This window comes from Neomonachus schauinslandi, unplaced genomic scaffold (assembly GCF_002201575.2).
Source record: "Neomonachus schauinslandi unplaced genomic scaffold, ASM220157v2 HiC_scaffold_190, whole genome shotgun sequence".
In the NCBI taxonomy this organism is placed as follows: domain Eukaryota; kingdom Metazoa; phylum Chordata; class Mammalia; order Carnivora; family Phocidae; genus Neomonachus; species Neomonachus schauinslandi.
In genome coordinates, this window is record NW_025408891.1 from 696 (window position 1) to 25,286 (window position 24,591).

Below are 24,591 nucleotides of genomic sequence, written 5' to 3' on the forward strand. Positions count from 1 at the left end.
CTGTACCATTTATTAGTACAGACCTGATCAATGACTGATAAAAGGCATGGAATGAACTGGTACATTAAGTAGAGACACATTAGATGTGGTTAATCAATAGACAGAGTATCTTAGTAGAATTAAAATGGACTTTCCATATATTGTTTTTAAATAATATACAGCTCCTTAAAACCGATATTCCATTTATTTATTAAAAATAACAAAGGGAGGTGCCTGGGTGGCTCAGTCAGTTAAACGGCTGCCTTCGGCTCAGGTCATGATCCCACGGTCCTGGGATCAAGTCCCGCATCGGGCTCCCTGCTCAGCTGGGAGTCTGCTTCTCCCTCTGCCACTCCTCCCACTCGTTCTCTCAATTTCCCTCTCTCTCAAATCAATAAAAATTTTAAATAACAATAATATTAAAGAGGCATACAAAACTTTTGATTTAGGCTCAGGTCATGATCTCAGGGTCATGAGATTGAGCCCCCCCATCAGGCCCTGTGCTGAGCATGAAGCCTGCTTGGGATTCTCTCTCTCCCTCTCCCTCTCTCCCCCCATCTCTCTCTCTCTAAAAAGATAAAATAAATATAATAAAACAAGGAGATGGACTATGCATACATAGCTGAGATGATACTATATAGTAAATTCTCAACTCTTCCCATTACTGCTGGGAAAGCCAACTCTAAAACAAAAGTCATACAGAACATAGGAAATATTTCAATATTTGATTTGGGAAGGTGCTTTTTATAGTTACAATGAATATAGCTTGACCAATACTTGTGAATTTAGAGCTATAAAATAAAGCTAAGAAACTATGTTTTGAGTAAGCAATCTTTAGATCTCTACCCAGTATTCCCAACTGGTCCCAAAGTTCTAAATATAATCCTGCTACCTACTCTCAAGTGAATGCTAAAAACTAGCCCAAAGGAAATTACTTTCTCGTAATTCTTCTTCAGATGTTCCTTTGGTTAGAGGAAGAAGACAAATATGTTGCTAAAAGATAATTCTGTTTGGTTGTAGGTTGCATAAAAGGAGTAAACACAAAGTAAATTTTGCCACAAAATTATTTTTGAAAAATCAGAAGTATGGGGAAGTCATGGAGAGACTGAATTCTCTATGCTTCTTTATTACCTTGTTTGTGCTCTCTGCTTTCTGGTAGCTGTGATTTACACAGGTCATGGAGTTTATAATTCTCTAACAGAAACACAGCTCCAATATTATTAATCTTTTCGGTTAAGCGTCTGCCTTCGGCTCAGGTCATGATCCCAGGGTCCTGGGAGAGAGCCCCACGTCGGGCTCCCTGCTCAGTGGGGAGTCTGCTCTCCCTTGCCCTCTCCCTGCCTCTCTGCCTACTTGTGCTTTCTCTCTAACTCTCTGTCAAATAAATAAATAAAATCTTAAAAAAAAAATGCACCGTGTGTTCTAAAGACATGTGTTTTAAAAGAACTTTTAATGAATGGTACTAGTTTTAATTACAGTGAGATGGTCTTTCCTCAATGCAACAATATCTTCAGAAATTTTATTTTATTTTTTTAAACATTTTATTTATTTATTTGTCAGAGAGAGAGAGCACACAAGCAGGGGGAGCAACAGAGGAGAGGGAAAAGCAGACTTCTCACTGAGCAAGGACCCCAATGTGGGACTCGATCCCAGGATCCTGGGATCATGACCTGAGCCACAGGCAGACACTCAACTGACTGAGCCACCCAGGCATCCCTATCTTCAGAAATTTTTAAGCCTTGGACAAACATCATAAATTCATCTGAGAAATGAAAGCCTCAGGTGATCTAATCATTTCCATGTAAAAACACAATAAGTCTCAGTCCACACTAGATCCTAAAACTACAGCACCATGAAACAGAAAATGAATATATAACAAAAATACTTTCCTTTTTTTTAAAAGATTGTCTGATTTAAACCTCTTAAGACGAGTGAAAGAAAAAAGCAAGAAATGCAGAAATGAAACCTTAATGCCCATTTCACCACAAGGGCCCCTTTATCATTTTGTATCCATGAACCCTGTACATGGTTTAAAACAGTTCTCCCATGTCATCTGAGAATCCCTGGAGTTCCAAGATCCATCCATTCAATAATGCTAAAGGTTATTTGACATTTTCGCTCTCATTCTCTTATTAAGTGTACGGTGAAGTTTTCTAAAGATAGGATACGTGATAGTATCGCAACTTGCATGATTAGTGGGTCAGAGCTCTAACAGCTAACAATGTATGATCGTGTATGCTTGTATTTTAAATGCTTGTTTTAATTTCTAATATGGTAAATATCAATACTTAAATAGAAGTTCTTTGGAATTCCTAATAATTTTTAAATAGTATAAAAGGACCCTAAGGCCAATAAGTTTCAGAATTATGGTTTTAAACGATTGTGTCTACCAAATATTAGGATAGAACTAATTACTTCCTGCAGTTTTAGTAATCAAAGACACCATACACACACACACACACACACACACAAACACACACACACACACACACACGAGTCCACTAATCAGAACATCTGTTTGGCTTAAGATGATCAACATAATAACACTAAGATGAAATAAACTTAAAACACAATAGACATGTTAGCAAGTGAAGCTTTACTCTAGGGAAAGGTCAGAATTGAAATAAGCATTGTGAACACTGGAAAAATCTGAGAGTCTAATAATCCTTCCTTGGGAATCCCAAGGAAGTAATGGGATTCCAAACTGGGAGCTTCAGGGTTTCAAAACATAAAAGTAGAAATTAGAGCTAAAGCTTACATTTTTAAAATCTCTTTTTCTTGGGTGCCTGGGTGGCTCAGTTGGTTAAGCGACTGCCTTCGGCTCATGTCATGATCCTGGAGTCCTGGGATCCAGTCCTGCATCGGGCTCCCTGCTGGGCAGGGAGTCTGCTTCTCCCTCTGACCCTCCCCCCTCTCATGTGCTCTCTCTCTCTCTCAAATAAATGAATAAATAAAAAATCTTTAACAAATAAAATAAAATAAAATCTCTTTTTCTTATGCTTATAATTATCTTTTGGGTAACAACAATGGTATCTACCTTGTTTATGTCAAATCCTTCAGTTAAATTTGCCACCAAAAAAAAAAAAAAAAGAATTCAGAATAAGAAGACTGTGAGCATTTTAAATATTTTAGTGTACTTCTTTCCACTGTGAAATTTGTATTGTAAAATTTACCTGAGTTGGATGTTTGTTTGTCCTTGACTTCTACTGTTTTATTAGGAACAGAATCTTTCACTTCAACGGTAGGCTGAATGGGTATTGAAACAATATGATTAAGACATGATGGACCTTTCATACAATCGGTAGTTAAAAATTCAAAATAAAAATATAAAAGTTTTACCTTCACGTAAGGATATCTTTTCGGAGAATCTAAAAGGCAAAATGGACATACAGTTAATTATATGTAAACGTGAAAGGCAACTAAACATTCATGCAGTTAGTACTAAGCTGAATCCTCATGCTTGGCTCTGAAAATGATTACATTAGGTTTTGGTGTTCTGTTTCTGGAGATAGGAAGGTGGGTTAGGACAGCGACAAGAGAGAAATATGAACCCAGTATAAATATTGAAAAAGAAATACGAATATATGTATTCAGTGTCATACTTACTGATAATAACAATTGTAGCATTTAGGGAATGAACCCTATAATCTCTTTTGTTTCCAAAATTAGTTTGATTTGGTAGACCATGTTAGTCTTTAAAAGGTTTTTTTGAAACAGCTATCATGTCAAAAAATTAGCTATCTTAAAAAAAAAAACGAGCCAAAGCTTCCATATTCAAATTAATCTCATTTGAATAATGAATACCAATACAAGAGAGATCTTTGATGTCCCATAGATCTGAGGAGGATCAAAGAGTGGCTGTTTTAGCCCAAGTTTAGCACTCCATCTGCTTTCAGTATTCTTTGTGGAGCAACTGTAATTTAACCTGTTTTAGTGGAAATACACTCAAGCCATCTAAAGTGAATTCTCTCGAGTTTCCTCATCAACTCCAAATATCCTAGCTAACACATCTTTCTTTCATGCCCCGGGGAAGGCAGAAGCCCAACCACCTGAGCCACCCAGGAGCCCCTGAAAATGGCTTTCTAATAGCTGCATCTGCTCAGTTTAATGGAGACCGGCTGGGGCCCAGAGGGATATGGAAGAGGAATGAACAGAGGGAGAGCTTTTTATTTTTTTTATTTTTAAAGATTTTATTTATTTGAGAGAGAGAGAATGAGAGACAGAGAGCATGAGAGGGAGGAGGGTCAGAGGGAGAAGCAGACTCCCCGCCGAGCAGGGAGCCTGATGTGGGACTCGATCCCGGGACTCCAGGATCATGACCCGAGCCGAAGGCAGTCGCCCAACCAACTGAGCCACCCAGGCGCCCGAGGGAGAGCTTTTTTTAGGGAAGTTTTCTGGGGAACGAGGCATTCAACATCCTGAAGTTTCATGCACTCTAGCCCCAGTAGTATAGGAAGAGTGCCTTTCCTCACCGTCGAGTCTAACTTCTGCAAAGGTTCAGAAACGCTCAGCCTACTCTCACCAATGTTTGAAGGGGAACCCAGCCCGGCTCACAAGCGATCGCTGAGATTTGAGAGACTTGGACCTCGCACATGCGCTTTGGGCATCCTTGGCCGCCCGCCCTTTGTGCGCAGGCCCCGCGACGCTGGTTTGTGAGGTGCGCAAGCGCATTTGTGTTTGGCATCGTTGCTTGGTTACATTTTTCTGCGCTCAAAGATTTCAAACCGCGGAGTTTCACTACTGTGATGTAGTGGCGAGGCGGGTTTGGCTTATCTCTAGCGCTAGTGTTGGGCTCTAGAGGCGGTGAAAAGCCGAGGGGAAGGGGAAGTGCTTGTGAAGCCTCCAGGCTTTGCGATGAAGAAGTTTTTTAGCTTCGGGAGTAAGAAGGGCGGGTCGTCCTTTCGCGTTACCAGCTCGCCGAGGGACGGCCCGGGCATCCTGCGTGAGAAGAGAATTGGAACCAACAGCTTCGGGTGGGGGTACAACATCCGAGACAGAGATCTCAGAAAGATCCACAGAGTTGCCAGCATGGGCAACGTAAGGAAGCTGCAGGAGATTCTATTTTTCGGGAAACACGGCGTGGACGAAAGAGACAAGATGAACAGGTAATAGGGACTTGGAGGCCGGCTGCCGAGACGGCGGGGAGGAGGTGGGGCGGACCGGGAGAAGCGCGCACCTTCCCGGGCTCCGCCTGTGGACCGGAGCCCTCCTGTCACCGAGGGCGCTTTGCGGTCTTCCCTCCCGAGGCCCCCAGCAGGGGTCTAGCGCCCAGGCCGGCTGTCTGAGCGTGAAAACGAAAGCTTCAGCTGCCTTTGGACCCACTCATAATTCCCCGTGTAGACCACTTTACAGACAGGTGGGTTTTTTTGTTTTTTGTTTTTTTTAAGATTTTATTTATTTATTTGACAGAGAGAGACAGCTAGAGAGGGAACACACACAGGGGGAGTGGGAGAGGGAGAAGCGGGCTCCCTGCTGGGCAGGGAGCCCGATGCAGGGCTCGATCTCAGGACCCTGGGAACATGACCTGAGATGAAGGCAAGCACTTAACTGACTGAGCCACCCAGGTGCCCCTCTTACTTTCTATTTAAAAAAAATCGGGGACTGCGGGTGGGGATTGGTATCTTCTGACAACGTTTAACCTCTTCAGAAGTAAAGGGAATGTTTTTACCTGTACTTGTAGATTTTATTCATACATTAAATATATACATGTTTTTTGTCGTGTGTAGCTTTATTACATATAAGTGATTATAGATTAATCATTTTATTTTAGTTACATCCTTATGAAAATAAATAATATAAATGATACTATAAAAGTATATAAAATTTTAGTTGTGTCCTTATGAAAAAAATCAAAAATAGGAAATATAAATGATTGTTGCAATTTCAGATGTATTGCTTTACTTTATAAAAGTTTTCTTTAAAAATACTGAACTCTGGGGTGCCTGGGTGGCATAATCGGTTGAGCATCAGAGTGTTGAATTCGGCGTGGGTCGTGATCTCGGGGTTGGGGGGTGGAGCCCCATGTCGGGCTCCATGCTTGGTGGGGAGACTGCTTGAGATTCTCGCCCTCTCCCTCTGCCCTTCCCCCCCCGCTTGTGCATACTCTCTCTTTTTCTCTAAAAGAAAGAAATCTTTAAAAAATATTGAGCTCTCCAATGTATTTATCTACTCTTTCAATCCATTTATTTATCAAATAGAATCTGAACACATGTAATGTAGGAGACATACTCTACCCAGAATCTTTTCATTCTTAAAGACTCATGTTGCCCAGTATTAGTAAGATGAGAAATTCTATTTATTTATTTATTTATTTATTTATTTATTTATTCATTTATTTATTTATAAGATTTTATTTTTAAGTAATCTCTATACCCAACATGGGGCTTGAATTTATATCATTGAGACTAAGGTTGCATGTTCTACTCATTGAACCGGCCAGGTACTACTAAGATGAGAAATTTTATTTTATTTTTTTAATTTTAAGAGAAGATTGATTTATTTGAGAGAGAGAGAGTGAATGGGAGTGGCTGGGGAGGGAGAAGGGAGGGTTAGAGGGAGAGAGAGGATCTCAAGCTGACTCCACGCTGAGCACGGAGCCCGACATGGGGCTGGATCTCAAGATCTGGAGATCATGACCTGAGCCAAAACCAAGAGTCGGACACCCAACCAACTAGCCACCGAAGTGCCCCTAAGATGAGCAATTTTAAATTGAAGTATTAGGACTTAATCTCAGTTAAAGCTTTTCCTCTTTCCTTTCAAACGAAAACATTTCTGAAGATAGGAAATTGTAAAAGTTAACCTTTACTTGTCCTTTTGAAATTTATAATAGTATTAAATACTACTCTTGATAATTGGTAGTACTTGATTTTCATGTGATTTATAAATCGAAATATTTAATAAAATGAGCTGTCCCTGTTTATTTAAATCCTGAGTTTCCTTTGGCTTAGTTTCTTGAAAATCAGAGTAAGAATTACTTAAAAAACATTCTCCATTATTTTAGTCCTCTTTTCCCATAATGCTTTCAGGAACTAAAATTTATTTAAATGCCAGGCATATGACTAGAACTGCAATAGACCTGTTGTGTATATCATTATTTCATGTAATGTAAGGCACCATAGATTGTCTGATGCGCCAGTATTTTCTGTACCAATGAGAAATTTCAAAACAATTCTGCCAATTATAGTTGTAAGACATTTTGAATTATAAATTGCATTCCAATGTCAGAGATATTAAAAGGTGACAAAATGAGCATCTTAGAATCACTGAAATGTAGTATTCTTGCGAATCCTTAAAACATATCTACAAAGTAGGCATAATTGTATCACTTCACCTAATTGGATGTTGTCTTTGTAAAATAGTAGTAATAGTAATAGTTATAATAATATTATGTAACAAACTTTGCATAGATCCTCATTTAAGCATCACGCCGAGGTCTTGTGAGATAACTAGTCTTTATTTATTATTATTATTTTTTAGTAATCTCTATACCCAACGTGGGGCTCGAATTCACGACCCTCAAGATCAAGAGCCACATGATCTTCAAACTGAGCTGGGCAGGGGACCCGAGATGACTATTTTTATCCCCATTTTGTTGATGAGGAAATTGAGGATAAGGCTAAGTAGGTGATAACTGTTAAGTGACAGAGTTAAAGTAGGATTCAAACCCAAGTTAAGCTGAATCCTGAGGTCATGCTCTACCTACTCAGATAGGCTGCTCTTTATTAGTGTGGTGAAGAATCACTAATAAATATTGTACTTTCTTCAAAAGAAAACTAAATCTTTGTTTTGGAGTCATAGGAATAAGATGCTATTTAACGTTTACAGTTACATGAATTAACTGCAGGTTTTGAAATAGTGCACTATAATTTCCTAAAAAGTTCTTTCACTTTCATAGGACTGCTCTCCATTTGGCCTGTGCCAATGGCCATCCAGATGTCGTTGCTGTCCTAGTGGAGAGGAAATGCCAGCTTGACCTCTTTGATAAAGATTATAGGACTGCTCTGATGAAGGTATGTGGAAGCAGCTGTGTCTGCCTGAGATGGATTTGATTTAATTACTTAGAATGAAAACTTATTGCATTTAAACGGAACTAATTGGTGAAACCTGTGGCATGTTTACTTTAAATTCCCAGAATTGACACTCTGTTTCTTGGTATAATACTGACAGGCTGCACAATGTCAGAATGAGAGATGTGTGACTATTCTTCTAGAACACGGTGCTGATCCAAATCTTACGGACATTGCTGGCAATACTGCGCTCCACTATGCCGCCCTTGGTTCGAATACATCAATAGCAGAGAAGCTGCTTCTACACCATGCAAATATTGAAGTGAGAAACAAGGTACAGATCAACTGTATTTATAAAGTATTTGAAATAATATATATATGTATATATAAATTTTTTTAGCCACAAATCATTTTATTTACATATTTATTTATATGTGTAATAAATACATATACTGAATTCTATACATCAGGTCCTGTCATCCTGGAAACAACTCCAAAGCCAGGGCAGGGAGGGCTAGAGAAAGGTGATGCCCATGGAGAGGGCGAAGTTCTGTCTCCCAGCCCCGCTTCCACCCCAGAAAGAAAATCTTCCCATTAGTGCTTTGGAGTGGATGGTGGGCTCAGAGCCCACAAAGGATTGAAGGCCTAGAGGGGAGTGGAGGTGGTGGAGGCTGGGTGCTGTGCAGGGGCTTAGGAAATGGGTGCTGCTGGGAATGGGTGGGAGACCCTCACCCAGTGGGGTAACTTGGGTGAGTGCAAGTGGGAGGAGAAAGCAGCAGGTTGCAGGCCCTGGGCACTCGAGGCCCCAAGGTTCTGAAAATGAGAGCAAAGGGATCAGGTCATGACATCCTACAGGGGCATTTACTTGTGCTTGTAGCCACTCTTCCCGCCACGTACCACATTGGGGTCTCCCATTTCAGAGAGTAGTTCCTGCTCAGCCTTGTGTAGTTCCTCAGTGGGGTGGTAGCTGTACATGGGGAGTAGTTGATGACCACGCGCACCAGTCCACCTTCTGTTTCTGTGACATGCATTATTTCTACCACTGCCCTTACAGAAACACTGTTGGTTGACATAGGTAGGGTCAGTTTTTCATATTTGGAAGCTCCTGCATTCCCTGAATGAAAATATTTTGAAATAACTTAATTGTCTAAGATTTCACTTTAATGATACTTTTTTTTTTTTTTTAAGATTTTATTTACTTGAGAGAGACGGAGAACAAACATGAGTATGGAGGAAGGGCAGAGGGAGAGGGAGAAGCAGGGGAGCCTGATGCAGGGGTGGATCCCAGGACCCCGGGGATCATGACCTGAGCCAAAGACAGACGCTTAACTGACTGAGCCACCCAGTTGCCCCAAAGCCACTCTTTTAATTCCGAGTCCATCTCCTCAGTGACCCATTTGGATCAAGAGTGCCTTATGTTGCCATCTGGGATCCTGATACCATTGACAGAAGAGAATCAAGCATGTTTGTGTAACCTGGAGAAAACCTTCATTTTTTTTTTTAATGGTTTTATTTATTTATTTGACGGAGAGACGGTGAGAGAGGGAACACAAGCAGGGGGAGCGGGAGAGGGAGAAGCAGGCTTCCCGCCGAGCAGGATGTGGGGCTCGATCCCAGGACCCTGGGATCATGGCCTGAGCTGAAGGCAGACACTTAACGACTGAGCCACCCAGGCACCCCGAAAACCTTCATCTTTATTGGAAAGCTCTCAAAACTATATCCCCAAAACTCTAATTTCTCAAATGTTAATGTTTCCACAAAAAGTATTGTCAAATGGGGATAAGCAAATTTAAACGGATTTCTTTTGTGCTAGATATATAGTGCAGTTTTGTAATATTTCTCAGACATAGATGATCATTGAATCTTTCTATTGGGGCACAGTACTTACCTTCCAGCAAAGTATATGTTCTTCGGAATGTAATTTAAAAAACACTACTCCAGAGATAATCATTTAGGTTGCTAACTCAATAAAAATACTTAAAGCATTTACTGCTATGTTTTAGATTTTGGAGATATAGAGAAAAAAAATAATCCCTTCCCTCAAGAAGCTCTTGGTTTAGAGGGGGTGCAATAAAATAACTAGAGTATACCGTAATAAATACTGTGATAGAAGCCAAGATTCTTGGAACCAGCCAATGAAGTGAGTTTTGGAGAATGACTGCAGTTAATCTGTTGAAGAGGTGGAAGAGGGCTATTTAATTTAGTTTTATTTATTTATTTATTTATTTATTTTTTAAAGATTTTATTTATTTATTTGAGAGAGAGAATGAGATAGAGAGCATGAGAGGGGGGAGGGTCAGAGAGAGAGGCAGACTCCCTGCCGAGCAAGGAGCCGGACGCGGGACTCGATCCCGGGACTCCAGGATCATGACCTGAGCCGAAGGCAGTCGCTTAACCAACTGAGCCACCCAGGCGCCCAGTTTTATTTATTTTTTAAAAAAGATTTTATTTATTTATTTGAAAGAGAGAGAGTGGGTGAGAGAGTAGGAGCATAGGGGCAGGGCAGAGGGAGAGGCCAACTCCCCTCTGAGCAGGGAGCCTGACTTGGGGCTGGATCCCAGGACCTTGGGATCACGACCCGAGCTGACCTGAGCCCAAGGCAGATGCTTAGCCGACTGAGCCACCCAGGCCCCCTGAGGAGGGCTATTTGAAAGAGAAGGAGCAGCTGGTGAAAGCACAGAAGGGTGAGAGTACTTTCTATATTATATATTTGAGTTTAGAGGATCCTTTATAAGTTTTAAAATTCAGTATGGAAATATGTAATTGTGTAAATTATAAATTGTTTTTGCACTTTTACAGGATGAACTCACACCATTTTTACTTGCTGTAAGTGAGAACAAACAGCAAATGGTGGAATTTTTAATAGAAAAAGAAGCAAATGTACATGCAGTTGATAAGTTGCAAAGGTACAGTAGTTTTGGGTTTTTTTTTTAAATCTTATATTTTTCTAGAGTGGCACAGTTACTCAAGTCAGAAAGATTAACTTAATAAGAGGATTAATTTATATAGTGAAAAATGTCAACATGTCATCAGTTAGGCAGAAAGCAATTATTCTGACGGGGCAACATGAAGAAGTATATGGTAGAATTTATATTCCTTCATATTATTGACTGATGTCATTTGCAGTCTTTTTTGTTTTTTGCCATATGATTTTATATTAGCTAAAGGGGTTTCATATTAGTTTTATAACGTGTGGACTCCTAACTTTTATTTTACTTTATGATGCAATACTGGGCTTCTTAACCCTTTTATAATATTTTTGAAACTTCTACTTCATATATATTTTCCTTAAAAGATGAATATTAAACATAAATAGGAGTTGCTTTGTCTTTTGGATGACTCTTTAAATTGCTTTTTGTTTTTGAAGAATACTGACGTTGGATGATCCCTAAGTGATTAATAATTACTGTTACCAGATAATATGGGCTCATCATCCTTTTTCATGTTCAGTATATTTTTTTTTATTTTCATTGGTAAGGATAGAGGATGAAAGATAACTTTAATTGAATAGACTTTTCCTTTAATGAGGACAAATCATAGGTGGGTGATAAAGAGAAAAGAGATGGGCTTTAGATTGACACAAGACTAGGTTGAATTCCTAGCTTTCCTACTTGCTGGGTGTGTGACTTTGGAAACATTACTTATCATAACCAGATACATTTCCTGATATGAAAAGGAGGATAATAATATATCCTTCACGGGTGGTTGTGTGTACTATTTTATATATATATAGCATTTAATTTAGTGTCTACCACGTGCTTATCTTAGCATCATTAACTGTGACTATGACTGTTTTATTACCATTAGTATGAATACTGTTATTTTCAGCCTGCAAATAAGCTTTTTTTTTTTTAATTTTTAAAGATTTTATTTATTTGAGAAAGAGAGAGAGAGCATGAGCAGGGGGAGGGGCTAGAGCAGGGAGCCAGACGTGGAGCTCGATCCCAGGACCCTGAGATCATGACTGAGCTGAAGGCAGACGCTTAACCGACTGAGCCACCCAGGCACCCCTGCAAATAGCTTTTTATACGGACCTGTCCTCTAGATGGCTTGGAAGTACACTGTATCAGATTAAGGAAGAAATGGGGAATTCTTTTTTAAAATCTTTACCATCAGATAAGTGGCCTCAGCATAGTTTCTTGTTCATCAAAGGACTTTTTTTTTTAAAGATTTTATTTATTTATTTGACACAGAGAGAGAGACAGCCAGAGAGGGAACACAAGCAGGGGGAGTGGGAGAGGGAGAAGCAGGCTTCCCGCTGGGCAGGGAGCCCGATGCAGGGCTCAATCCCAGGACCCTGGGATCATGACCTGAGCCGAAGGCAGACGCTGAACGACTGAGCCACCCAGGCGCCCCTATCAAAGGACTTTAAATTAGCAACTTCTACTGTCATAGCCAAGTAGGACAAGAGGCTTCTTTTTTGCCCTTTCATTTTAGCCGTGGAGGTATTTACAAAGATGAGCACTTGAACATGTTAATGGTCAATTCTGTACTGACAGGCAAGAGATTAACCTGATAAAGTATATCAAATTAGCTGTTTAAATAACTCTTAAGTTCCTAAGGGTGAAGTTCTCTCTCTGTTATTTTAGAACAGCCCTCATGCTTGCTGTACATTATGATTCTGCAGATCTAGTCAGGGTTCTTCTTCAGCAAGGTATTAATATCTTTTCTGAAGATGCGTGTGGATGGACTGCAGAAGAATATTCTATTTTTAATGATCTTAAAGTGTAAGTGTTTACATTAAAATGTTAGTTATTACTAAACTGAGGTATATAATAATTTAACTGTTAGGTTTTTTGTTTTTTTTTTTAAGATTTTATTTATTTATTTGACAGAGAGAGACACAGCGAGAGAGGGAACATAAGCAGGGGGAGCGGGAGAGGCAGAAGCAGGCTTCCGGCTGAGCAGAGAGCTTGATGTGGGGCTTGATCCCAGGACCCTCGGATCATGACCTGAGCCGAAGGCAGACGCTTAACGACTGAGCCACCCAGGCGCCCCTGTTAGTTCTTATGTAACAGATGAGAGTTCATTGTTTGATTCAGGCAGTTTTGGCATGGCAGTGAGTTAGCCCACATCATTTGCCAGAAATCAAGAAAAAGGCTAGACTAGTAAGAAGTAGTAATGGGTGCAGTATTCTTTATCTCAGGACTATTGAGACCTTTATCCTTAGGGATCCTAACTGTATCTGTTTCATTCCAAGTATAACCGTTATGCATGGGGTACAAATAATGTTATATCTGTGTTTTTTCTTTTTCTTTCTTTCTTTCTTCTTTTCTTTCTTTCTTTCTCTCTCTTTCTTTCTTTCTTTCTTTTGTAGATTTTATTTATTTGAGAGAGAGACAGAGAGAGAGCACGGGTGGGGAGGGACAGAGGGAGAAGCAGATTCCCTGCTGAGCAGGGAGCCTGACGTGGGGCTCCATCCCAGGACCCCAAGATCGTGACCTGAGCCGAAGGCAGATGCTTAACAGACTGAGCCACCCAGGTGCCCCAACATCCTTGTTTTTTCTAACTAGTTACTTGGGTCTTGAGATGTTCAGTTTAGTAGAAGACCCTATACTTTCCCTTGAGGGCTATCTCCTATACTTTCCCCCTTGAATTTTCCAAGAACCTGAGGAGTTCCCTAAGACCAAAGAGACCATCTTTTTTCACAAGTCATTTGGAAGGAAAAGACATCAACTACTACAGCATTGCCATTGAAACTGGTTCTGCAGGGTGCCTGGGTGGCTCAGTTGGTTAAGCAACTGCCTTAGGATCAGGTCATGATCCTGGAGTCCCAGGATTGAGTCCCGCATCAGGCTCTCTGCTCAGCGGGGAGTCTGCTTCTCCCTCTGACCCTCCCCCCTCTCACGCTCTCTCTCTCAAATAAATAAATAAATAAATAAATCTTCAAAAAAAAAAAAAAGTAAGCAAGAAACTGGTTCTGCAGTCTGGTCATGATTGACCTTTGCTCCTAGGATGCCCTTGCTGATCCACATTCCTCAGTCTTCATGGTGATCCACAGTTAGACTTCAAAGTTACAACTTTTTTTTCGTTTACTACATAAGCTTCTATGCTCAGCTATTCCAAAGCACCAGCACCCTGTTCTGTCAGCTGGGCCTCCTAGCTTTAGCCACACACACCCTTCCCTTCACACTCAAAAGCCTTACGTGAAGCCCATATGTTAGCCCAGACCTTCAGGATGAATTATCCTTGTCTCTTCTTCCAGCAGATGGTAGTTGGGACCATTCTAAGCTGTTAAAGAGGTTCAAATAATGCTGCAGGAAGAGACTGGACTTCTCTTTCTCCTTTGTTCTTAGACCTATATCCCAAGCCTGCTTTAAATCCTATGGAGCGCCTTTTCTTATTAGGTGATGAAAGGTCTCATATTGCCCTTCCCAGAGTAGTGGGCATCACCTTTCCCGAAAGGCCATGTTTTGGGTTTAATATTTCATTAAATCCTCTTAACAACCTTGTAAAATAAGGCAGTAAGATGCCTGTTTTATAGAGGAAGACTCTGAGCCCAAGAGAAGTGGCTTGTCCAAGAGGAAATAGCTGTGAGACTTAGGACTTCTGAGTTCTAGACACTTTCCATTATGGCAAGCTAACTCTAATTTACTAATTACTAAATTACGAATTCATGACTGGTTCACCTTACTTTTTTTCTCCTTTAATTACATACTTAATAAAAAGTGTATAGAACTTACAAATGGGAAGTATATGGGGTACTTCAAGCTTTGATATTAGTTCTGATATTATTTGAAATACTCCTAAGAATTTGATATTTGGTAAATGTTTTTCATATCAGTATTAAAAGAGTAACATTGTTTATCACCCTTTTTTATATGTAGCAGTCGCCAACTAATTGCCGAACATAGAGAAGAAAAACTTATCAATTATTTGCAAAGTAAGAATGCAGGTAAGACTTTCCAGAGTGAATTACTTTTGGTGGTCCTAACATAGATGAAGTCAGAGTAGGGAAGTTTTGATAATGAAAGAGCAATGAAAAAAAAAAAAAAACCTACTGTGTAAATTGCATATGCATTTTTTTCTTTCTTTTCTTTTCTTTTTTTTTTTTTTTAAGATTTTGTGTATTTATTTGACAGAGAGAGATAGTGACAGCAGAAGCAGGGGGAGTGGCAGGCAGAGGGAGAGGGAGAAGCACGTTTCCCGCCTAGCAGGGAGCCCGATGTGGGGCTTGATCCCAGGGTCTGGGGATCATGAACTGAGCTGAAGGCAGACCCTTAACCACCCAGATGCCCCCATTTTTTTTTTCTTTCTTAATTTCTTTCTTAATAGTCTAGTATTCAGGATTATTTAAGAAGTTAATTGTAGGCATTGCTGTCATGAACAATGGGAAGAAATCAGAGGGAGACAAACTGTGAGACAAACTGGACTCTGGGAAACAAACTGAGGGTTACAGAAGGGAGGGGGGTGGGGGGATGGGGTAACCAGGTGATGAGTATTAAGGAGGACACGCGTTATGATGAGCAGTAGGTGTTTCATGCAACTAATGAATTGTTGAACACCACATCAAAAACTTATGATGGACTATATGCTGGCTAACTGAACATAATAAAAAAAATTAAAGTACCTCAGTATGAACAACAACAACAAAAGAAGTTAATTGTAGGTAATTTAAAATATGAGGCGGTATTGTCTGAAAAGAAATTCATTATTTTAGTCATGACCCCTAAAATCCCATATGATATCTTTGTGTAAATAAGAAAAAGAGATTTTTAAGTTAGTATGTTTTATGTTTTCTCTATAAGCATATTATAATAAATTGAACCTGTTATGAAAATGGATCTTTTAATTTTTACAAGTGGATTACATTTAGTAAATATTATTATATAGTGATTTGTCTCATTAAAAAAGGAACTATCCTTAAAACTGGGGACTTTACAATACCTTCCTGGTATCGTAAACAAATGGCAAACAATAAGAACTGCAAAACTTAGCTAGTATGCAGCAATACCAATGAGACTTTTTTTTTTAAGGTAACTGTCTATTGGTTTTGCAATTTACTTATTTTCATTTGTTCACTTAACAAATAACTATCAAGTGTCTTTTAGTTCCTAAGTGTTATTCTGATGTTGTAGAATGCAAACATTCAAAAAACACAATCCCTGCCCTCCAGGAATGTGTTATTATCATTGTCATTTTTATTATTTACTCTACTTTATTCAGTGCTTACTATGTGCCAGAGTCCCCTAGTGCTTATGATTACCATTGTTATTTTTTTATTGGCATTTAATATGTTCCAGATACTATGTCCATAGTGAGGAATTAGAGTTTTAGGAGAGTGGGTAGAATTTAGGGTAAGTATGCAGACTGAATAGTAAGTTTGCCAGGTAAAGTGGCAGAAGGACGATGTTTGGCAGGAGAAACATCCATCAAGATTACATGTTTTGCAGACGGAACAGCAGTGCAAAGGCTAAGATGTACGAGTGAACTTCGGAGGATTTATGAGCAGTTCAGTTTTGCCAGTACAAAAAGTGTGCTATGGGAACGGTTGGAATGAGGTGAATACTTAGCTAAGGCAAGCTTATGAAAGTTTTTCAGTCGTATGGAAAGGAGTAGATCTTACCCTGTAGACCTTGGTAACTTTATCAGGTAAAACGCTTTTAGCTGCAAATAATAGGTGACTTATAACAGTGACTAAAACAGGGGCACCTGGGTGGCTTAGTCAGTTAAGTGTTGACTCTTGGTTTTACACAGTCTCGGGTCATGAGATCAAGCCCCACATCACGCTGGGCTCCGTGCTCAGCACGGAGTGGGCTTGAAGATTCTCTTCCTCTGCCCTTCGCCCCATTCTTGCACTCTATTGCACGCTTCCTTTCTTTCTCTCTCTTTCAAATAAATAAATCTAAAAAAAACCCAAAACAAAACAGTGACTAAAACAATAGGAACTAGAATTGTTTTGATGGTTCAGTGATGTCATCAGGGTCCCAGTTGTCTCTTGTTCAGCTTTGAGGTTGGCAGTATTTTATGTCTCCCTTCCTGGTTGGCTAATTAGCAACAGCTCCAGGCCTAGTCTCACATGACAATATCCAATGACTGGAAGGACTGTTTTTCTTTATATGTTTCTTTCATTAATTAACTAATTAATTTATTTAAGATTTTATCCATTGATTTGACAGAGAGAGAGAGACAGCGAGAGAGGGAACACAAGCAGGGGGAGTGGGAGAGGGAGAAGCAGGCTTCCTGCGGAGCAGGGAGCCTGATGCGGGGCTCAATCCCAGCACCCTGGGATCGTGACCTGAGCTGAAGGCAGACGCTTAATGACTGAGCCACCGAGGTCCCCCCTATACGTTTCTTTTAAATAAGAAGAAAACTCAGAGGCTTACAGTGAATTTCCTCTAACATTTTCTAGGCTAGGGTGTATCGCATGCTTGTTCCTAAACCAGTCACTGGTAAATCAGGTACTGTGAATAGCTTAGAATAATCATTTCTCCTTTTGAAGCTGGGGTGAGGCCACCTTCTTTGTGTATGGGGACAACAAATATCCAAATAAAGTTGTAGTTCTCCAGCAAGAATGAAGAACTACGGAATGGCCATTGGGGAGGGAGCCAGCAGTATTTGATGCAGGGATTCATTGGAGAATTTGAAGCAGAAGGGTAATAAGATTAGATTTGAATTAGGGCCCTCTGGTTATGGCATAAAATAGGGATCACCAAGCTTTTTCTTTCAAGGGCCAGATCGTGACTATTTTAGGCCATGTGGTTTCTCAATTACAATTACCATTGTAGGGTGAAAGCAGCCATAGCAATATATAGGTGAATAGATGTGACTGTGCTCCAATAAAACTTTATTTACAGAACCAGATGGCAGGTCGGACTTGGCCTGTGGCCGTAGTTTGCTGGCCCCTCATGTGGAGGATATATTGAAGGAAACCATGTAAAGAGACTGGAAGACAAAGGAAGCTTATATTTCCTTAGCCTAGTATCAGTCCATTATGAAATTTTCACCCTTCTATACTGAAAAAGTCAGGAGGCTCAGTTTATTCAATTTAAAATGTTGTTCTTTTTCTAGGCCTTATGTCTTTCTCATTTTTTAAAATTTAAACAATTTTTTTTAAAGATTTTATTCATTTGAGAGAGAGAGAGAGAGATAGGGAGCACAGTGGGGCAGAGGGGCAGGGGCAGAGGGAGAGGGAGAAGCAGACTCCCCGCTGAAAAGGGAGCCCGATGCGGGGCTTGATCCCAGGACCCTGAGACCATGACCTGAGCTGAAGGCAGATGCTTAACTGACTGAGCCACCCACATGCCCCCTTTCTCATTCATTTTGCTTAAAAATTTTTTATTCATTTAAGAAATAACAATAATAGTTGGTGGCTTTTTTTCCCCCTCTGGAAGTCATCAGTTAAGAGCTCATGTTTGAGTAGGGCAGTGGCAGGGGAAATATAAAGCAGAGACAGAAAAGAAGTATAGTTAATATGATTTCGTGATTATTGAATGTAAAAAGTTAGGGGAGAGAGGAAATCTAAGAAGATTCATATGTTTCCAGGTTGTACACTAGCATTTAAATTGGACATGAAGAATGAGTAGGACTTTATCGGATGAAGAGAGGAGAGCGGTGGGAGTAGGGAAGACCAGGTTTTTTTCTGTATATGTTGAATTTGATGGAATGTCCATGTAGTATATTTTCAGTAATTGGATAATCAAATACTAGGAGTTTCTAGCTGGAGGTAGAGCTTCAAGGTTGGAGGTGCAGATTTGTAATAATCTGATTAGAATTATTAAGCAAAGTGATAGCTTGGACAAAGATTGAGCTTGTCCATGGTGGAGAAACATATAGAATGAGAAGGAGGCCAGTGAACAAACCCTGGGAATACCAAAATATAAGGGTGGATGGAGGAGTAGGGGTTAGTAGAGAAGACTGAGGAGTGACTGGGGAAATGTAAGAGAGGAATTAGAGGAAGTGATGGTGAAAAAAATTAAAAAAAATATTTCAAGGAGGTGTATTACTGAAAAGAAAGAAATTACTGAAAAGAAAGTTGGATTTAACTTTTAAAAGCTCTTTGGTGGTAACCTTTTCAAAAGAATTTTTGAGTTGTACGATCTATTATTTACACGATTGGTACTTTCTACGTCCAAATATGGAAAAATAACACATCAAGTAAGGTCCTACGTAACTTTTTTGTAACTGCAGTATCTACCCGGACAGGGTCAAGGGAAAATGGTCTAGCCTGGTGAGTAGACTTGCTAACATTTTTCCATAATTGTCCAAACCTAGGAGTCAAGTGTGAGGGAAAGTGTTGTCTTTCTTACCTGTTTCTGGTGGAGATACTTGAGTTTTTCCTCACGTCCTTGATACACTCTTCTGGATGAATACGAAAACAAAAACAGCAACAGGCAGGAAGCCACTGTCAGGCCTTCTCTCTGATATGGAATCATGATGCAGCTGTATTTTGAGAGTTTTAAATTTTGATCAGAAATAGTTTACAGACCTGCAGTTTGGAGCCTTTTGACCTCTTTTAAATATTTTATTGCAGAAAACTAGTATAATACCGAGGAGAAAATATAAGGTGATACACTGAATACACTAGTCTCACTAGCTTAGGAATTCTGTGTCAGTAAAGTCAATACGTGACTATTTTGGTTAGTGCTGTCTCTCTTGATCCTCTTTTCATTTACCTTCTTCTAATATCTCCACTTCTACTGCTCCTTTCTGAATTTCATCTCTAAAGAAAGCGCTAAGGAAAATTGTCTTGGAATCCAACACTATTAGAACACATTTCTACCATATGTATGTTTGACATATATGTGTATTTCCTTCTAAGGTAATGGGCTACCTAATCTAAAGTGTATCTCATATTTTATTAGTTTCTTGTGCTAAATTTCTTTGTATCTGTATCACAGTGACAAAGTTAGTGATGATGGTCTGCCAAGACTGAAAGCATTTTCTGGATTGTCAGAAATTTTTATCTGATACACTTTTAATGTGACATGCTTTTATATTTTTTTTCCAGAAATTGGTAAACTGTGACTTAACAAGAATATGTGGCCAATTAGATTATCAAGTTTTTAACCATCTATGTATATAAGATAACTCACTTTGTTTTTCCCCAAATGAGCCCTATTGATCTTTAATGATCAAATCCACTATTTTCAGGGTGGAGCGGATAACTCATATTTTGGATGGAGTATTTTTGGCTTTTTTTTTTTTTTTAGAGAGATTTTATTTATCTACTTGACACACAGAGAGATAGCAAGAGCAGGAACACAAGCAGGAGGAGTGGGAGAGGGAGAAGCAGGCTTCCTGCGGAGCAGGGAGCCCGATGTGGGACTCGATCCCAGGATCCTGGGATCATGACCTGAGCCGAAGGCAGACGCTTAACGACTGAGCCACCCAGGCATCCTATTTTTGGCTTTTTGACTAGTTTGTCGACAACTGCCTTTAATAGGTGAACTATGCTTTTAATTATGTAAGAAATTAAGGAAAAGACTGGAAACAAAACTCTATAATCAAGAGTGTGTTGTTAAACTGTGTATGATAGTTACATCTTTTTCTATAATTATCCCAGTTACCTCATTGATTCATAACTACCATAAAAATGGTATTAAGCCCTATTTATTTATGTATTTATTTTCTTTAAGATTTTTTTTTTTATTTATCTGACAGAGAGAGACACAGCGAGAGAGGGAACACAACTAGGGGGAATGGGAGAGGGAGAAGCAAGCTTCCCGCTGAGCAGGGAGCCCGATGTGGGGCTCAATCCCAGGACCCTGGGACCATGACCCGAGCTGAAGTCAAACGCTTAACCACTGAGCCACCCATGCGCCCCGAATTAATCCCTATTTAGTTGGAGGAAATTTATGTGATCTTTTCATTTTTTTATAGGAAATTTTATACTGTAGAACATTTTGGTAATCATCAGGATTCTCTTTTTTTTTCCTGATTAAAATAAGATTGTTGCTTGTTTGACATTATTTTCCGATCATTATGTCATCTCTTCTTTTTATGCCTTTATTCAGATGGGTATAGAAAAACAGGAATCTCCAAGGCAGATACTAAGAAAACCAGATTCAAGGAAAGGTGTTCTGTGAAATAACCGTCTGACTGTAATCATGTATAAAATATCAACCCAAATCATAAAAATTTCATATAATGCAGTTGTATTAGAGATTCCCAGAACGACACCCAGATTTGGTTATTCACTAGAAGAACTCACAGGTCTTAGCATATTTGTACTGATGCCTTTGGTTTATTATGGTGAAAGGATACAAAGCAAAATCAGCACAGAGGAAAGGTGCATGGAGTGAAGTCTAGAGGAAACCAAGTGCAGGCTTCTAAGAATCCTCTGCCTATGGCTGTGCTTAATTCCTCCAGCATCAAGTTATGTGCTTAATTCCTCCAGCATCAAATTATGACAACACATATGAAATGTTGTCTGCCAATACAAGAATCTTGTAGAGACTCAGTGCCTGAAGTTTTCTTGAAATGATAATCATGTAGGCATCTTCTCCCTAGCGTATACCAAAATTCCAGGTTCCCTGAAGGAAATCAAGTATACAGGATAAGACACCTGGTTTGTACCAACACTTAGGCACAGCCACTCTTACCAGCTATGGAATGGTGGGAACCCTCCCCAAATCCAAGTTCCCGGATACCAACCAAGGGCCAGCCATTCAAGTGGGATCTAATGGTGGCAGTCTTTGGCCTGCTCTATGGAATCATTGTGCACAGGAATTATAGCCCTGACTTAATTTTTGTTGTTGTTTTAAGATTTTATTTTAACAGCAAGTAATATGATGGTATCACATGGTACTGGTTTCAGTAGCATGATCTGTATTAAATTGAAGTGCTGGTTACTTTTTTGACTTTTGGTGAATATTTAACAGGTATTTGTACATAAATTACTGGGGCAATATTAGGTAATTATAATCTGTTTTTTTTACCTTATTAAACTTTCATTATGATTCTTAGATTAAACAATGATTTCTGATTTAAAATTAGAATAAAAATTCTTAATTATATAGATAATCCAGTTTTGTTTCACATGATAGTGAATCCCTGTTTATAAGATTCGATTATTTAATTGTCAATTATTTTCTTGCCTAAGTATGCAATTAAAATTATTTGCTTTATGTATTTTCATATACTTCAATTTGGTGGATAATACCTGTATTCTGTTACTTCGGTCTTTATCTTAATTTTCACGGTGGCTGTATCTTACTTTAATACATGGTGATAGCAGGCTTAATGGATACCTTTTTTTTCCTTCACGATAAATAGACCTTACTTTTTAGAACATTTTCAAGTTAACAGCAAAATATAGCAGAAAGTACAGAGTTTCCATTTACCCCATGTTCCCATACATGCATAGCCTCCCCTGTTGTCAACATCCTGTACCACAGGGATACATTGTTTTATTTACATTAACTCATCTTTATCATCCAAAGTCCATAATTTACATTTCGGTGCAGTCTTGGTGTTGTACATTCTATTGGTTTTAACAAATGTATAATGACATGGAATAGTTTCACTGCCTTAAAAGTCCTCTGTGCTGTGCCTATTCATCCCTCCTTTTGCCGCAACCCTTAACTCCTAACTTGAAAAGTTTTGCTTTTTCCAGAGTGTCATATAGTTGCAATCATACAGTGGATATCTTCTTGAATGTTTATTTTTTTATTTATTTTTATTTTATTTTATTTTTTTTTTAAAGATTTTATTTATTTGAGAGAGAGAGAGAGAGAGAACTCGAGGAGGGGGAGGGGCAGAGGGAGAGGGAGATGCAGACACCCCCACTGAGCAGGGAGCCCGATGCGGGGCTCGATCTCAGGACCCTGAGATCATGACCTGAGCTGAAGGCAGATGCTTAACCGCTTAACCGACTGAGCCACCCAGGCGCCCCTCTTCTTGAATGTTTAAAAAATTAAAATTCCAAGGTAATTGAATGTAGTGATTCAAGATATTCTTTGTCCTTTGTTTTGTTTTGTGTTCATCAGTGTAGGATCTGATGACATATGCCTTACAGACTGAAAAAGTGTGATTTCTATAGACATTTGTCACATAATGGGGAGGGTTGAGAACAATGACATCATGTACTACTACCTAGCACTAACCATTGGTACCATTCTGGTCTAAGAGGTGGGTCCAGATAGACTCTCTAGCAATGAAAGTAGATAGTCTCAAGAGGTTATACTTTATAAAACCAGAATCACTAAAATCACTAAAATCTTTCATACTTACCTGCAACTGGAAATAAGGCCAGAGAGAGTCTGTTTGCTATGTTTTGCCATGCTGCAAAGTACAGTGGCTATAGACCAAAGTTTGTGATGAGATGTTTCATCCTAAACTTAACAGTCTCTGCTGAAGAGCTGGAGAAGTTCTGTTGTGTTACAGCAAAATAAATGCAGTCTCTTTTAACTGCTCCTAGTAGTGGAAGTCCAGAAGAATCATGTTATTTAGGTTTGACATTGTCGGTCTATGATAATGATTCTGCTAATGATACCGTTTTCCGTCAGTCTCATAGGGTTTGGTTACAATTATGGTCATTATAAACATTCACTTGGAGGTATCAAATTCTGATAAATACCATTCTTTTCTTGCATTTGGTAAATGTAGAGGAGAAAGTTAGATTTCTTAATGCATTAACTGCCTACCAATAATATAATTAATACTCATTCCAGTGTGGTTTCCAGGTGTGATCTTGAAGGAATACTTTTTAACAAATCATCAGTCTTATACTTTTAATATTCTGCATTTTTCTATTGTTGATTTAAAATGTATTTTGCTTTTTTCTTTAGTGGCAGATAAGAGTTCTGAAGAAGAGTCTTTAAGCAGGTAGGATTTTTATGGAGTCTTTCAAATTATGTGTTAACTAAGGGAATGCAGAGAAAAGCATTTGTTGAGTTCTGCTCTGGGCTAGACACTATATTATGTGCTTGACACTTATTACTTATATAGTCATTACAATAGCTTCACAAAGTAGCTCTGCTATTATAGCCTATTTTTTATTAGTCAGCTGTGGTGCAGGGAGGTTGATTAATTGACCTGTGATTACATAGTTAATGAGTAGCAGACCCATGATTTGACTGTCAGCCTGTGTGACTCCCATCTCCATTCTTTTGTCCCTCAGCAGCACTGGGATTAAGATACAGATCCTAGTCAGATCAACTCAGTCAAATTTAGTTATGTGTTAACCCTGATTTAGAGTTTTCTTAAGAAACCAGGTTAGTTCAAGCATTTGTCCTAATCTATTTGACAACTAGTGATAACTAGAGGTAATTACTGCAGTGGTAACTAGTCTGTTGTTTTTACTGTCAAAGATTTTAGGGTGGATCTCAGTTACCTATGGCCACAGTATGGCCATACTTTTTACATAAGCAAGACCTAATCAGGCAAATTCTTAGATATAGTGATGTCTGCTCTCCTTGAGATGAATGATTTTTCCAGAAGTGAAGGATATGTAATCTAGGTGTAGACCATGTTGCATTAATTAAATTTATCATCTATTTAGAGGATATTTCTAAATGATTCTCTACTTACTGACTTCCCAGTCTAGTTTTCCCCAGGCTAGTACCCTTGACTAGTTCTTTGAAGCTTCTTCTTTTTTTTGTAGACCTTTTTCTTTTTCTCCATGACTTTTCTATAATCTTTTCTTGATTTTTTTTTTTTTTTT

The 24,591-nt window shown here is 39.1% G+C and overlaps 1 protein-coding gene across 1 annotated transcript in view; it reads left to right on the forward strand.

Moving 5' to 3' along the window:
- Positions 1-4,684: 4,684 nt before the first annotated feature.
- LOC110577724 (ankyrin repeat domain-containing protein 26) overlaps positions 4,685-24,591 on the forward strand; it is a gene marked incomplete at its 3' end in the record, with an annotated part of 24,350 nt that continues 4,443 nt past the window's right edge. The window contains exons 1-6 of the mRNA XM_044912137.1: positions 4,685-5,084; positions 7,874-7,988; positions 8,146-8,319; positions 10,785-10,891; positions 14,813-14,880; positions 23,717-23,753. Coding sequence (XP_044768072.1) covers positions 4,834-5,084; positions 7,874-7,988; positions 8,146-8,319; positions 10,785-10,891; positions 14,813-14,880; positions 23,717-23,753 — 752 coding nt within the window. The remainder of the gene's footprint in view (positions 5,085-7,873; positions 7,989-8,145; positions 8,320-10,784; positions 10,892-14,812; positions 14,881-23,716; positions 23,754-24,591) is intronic.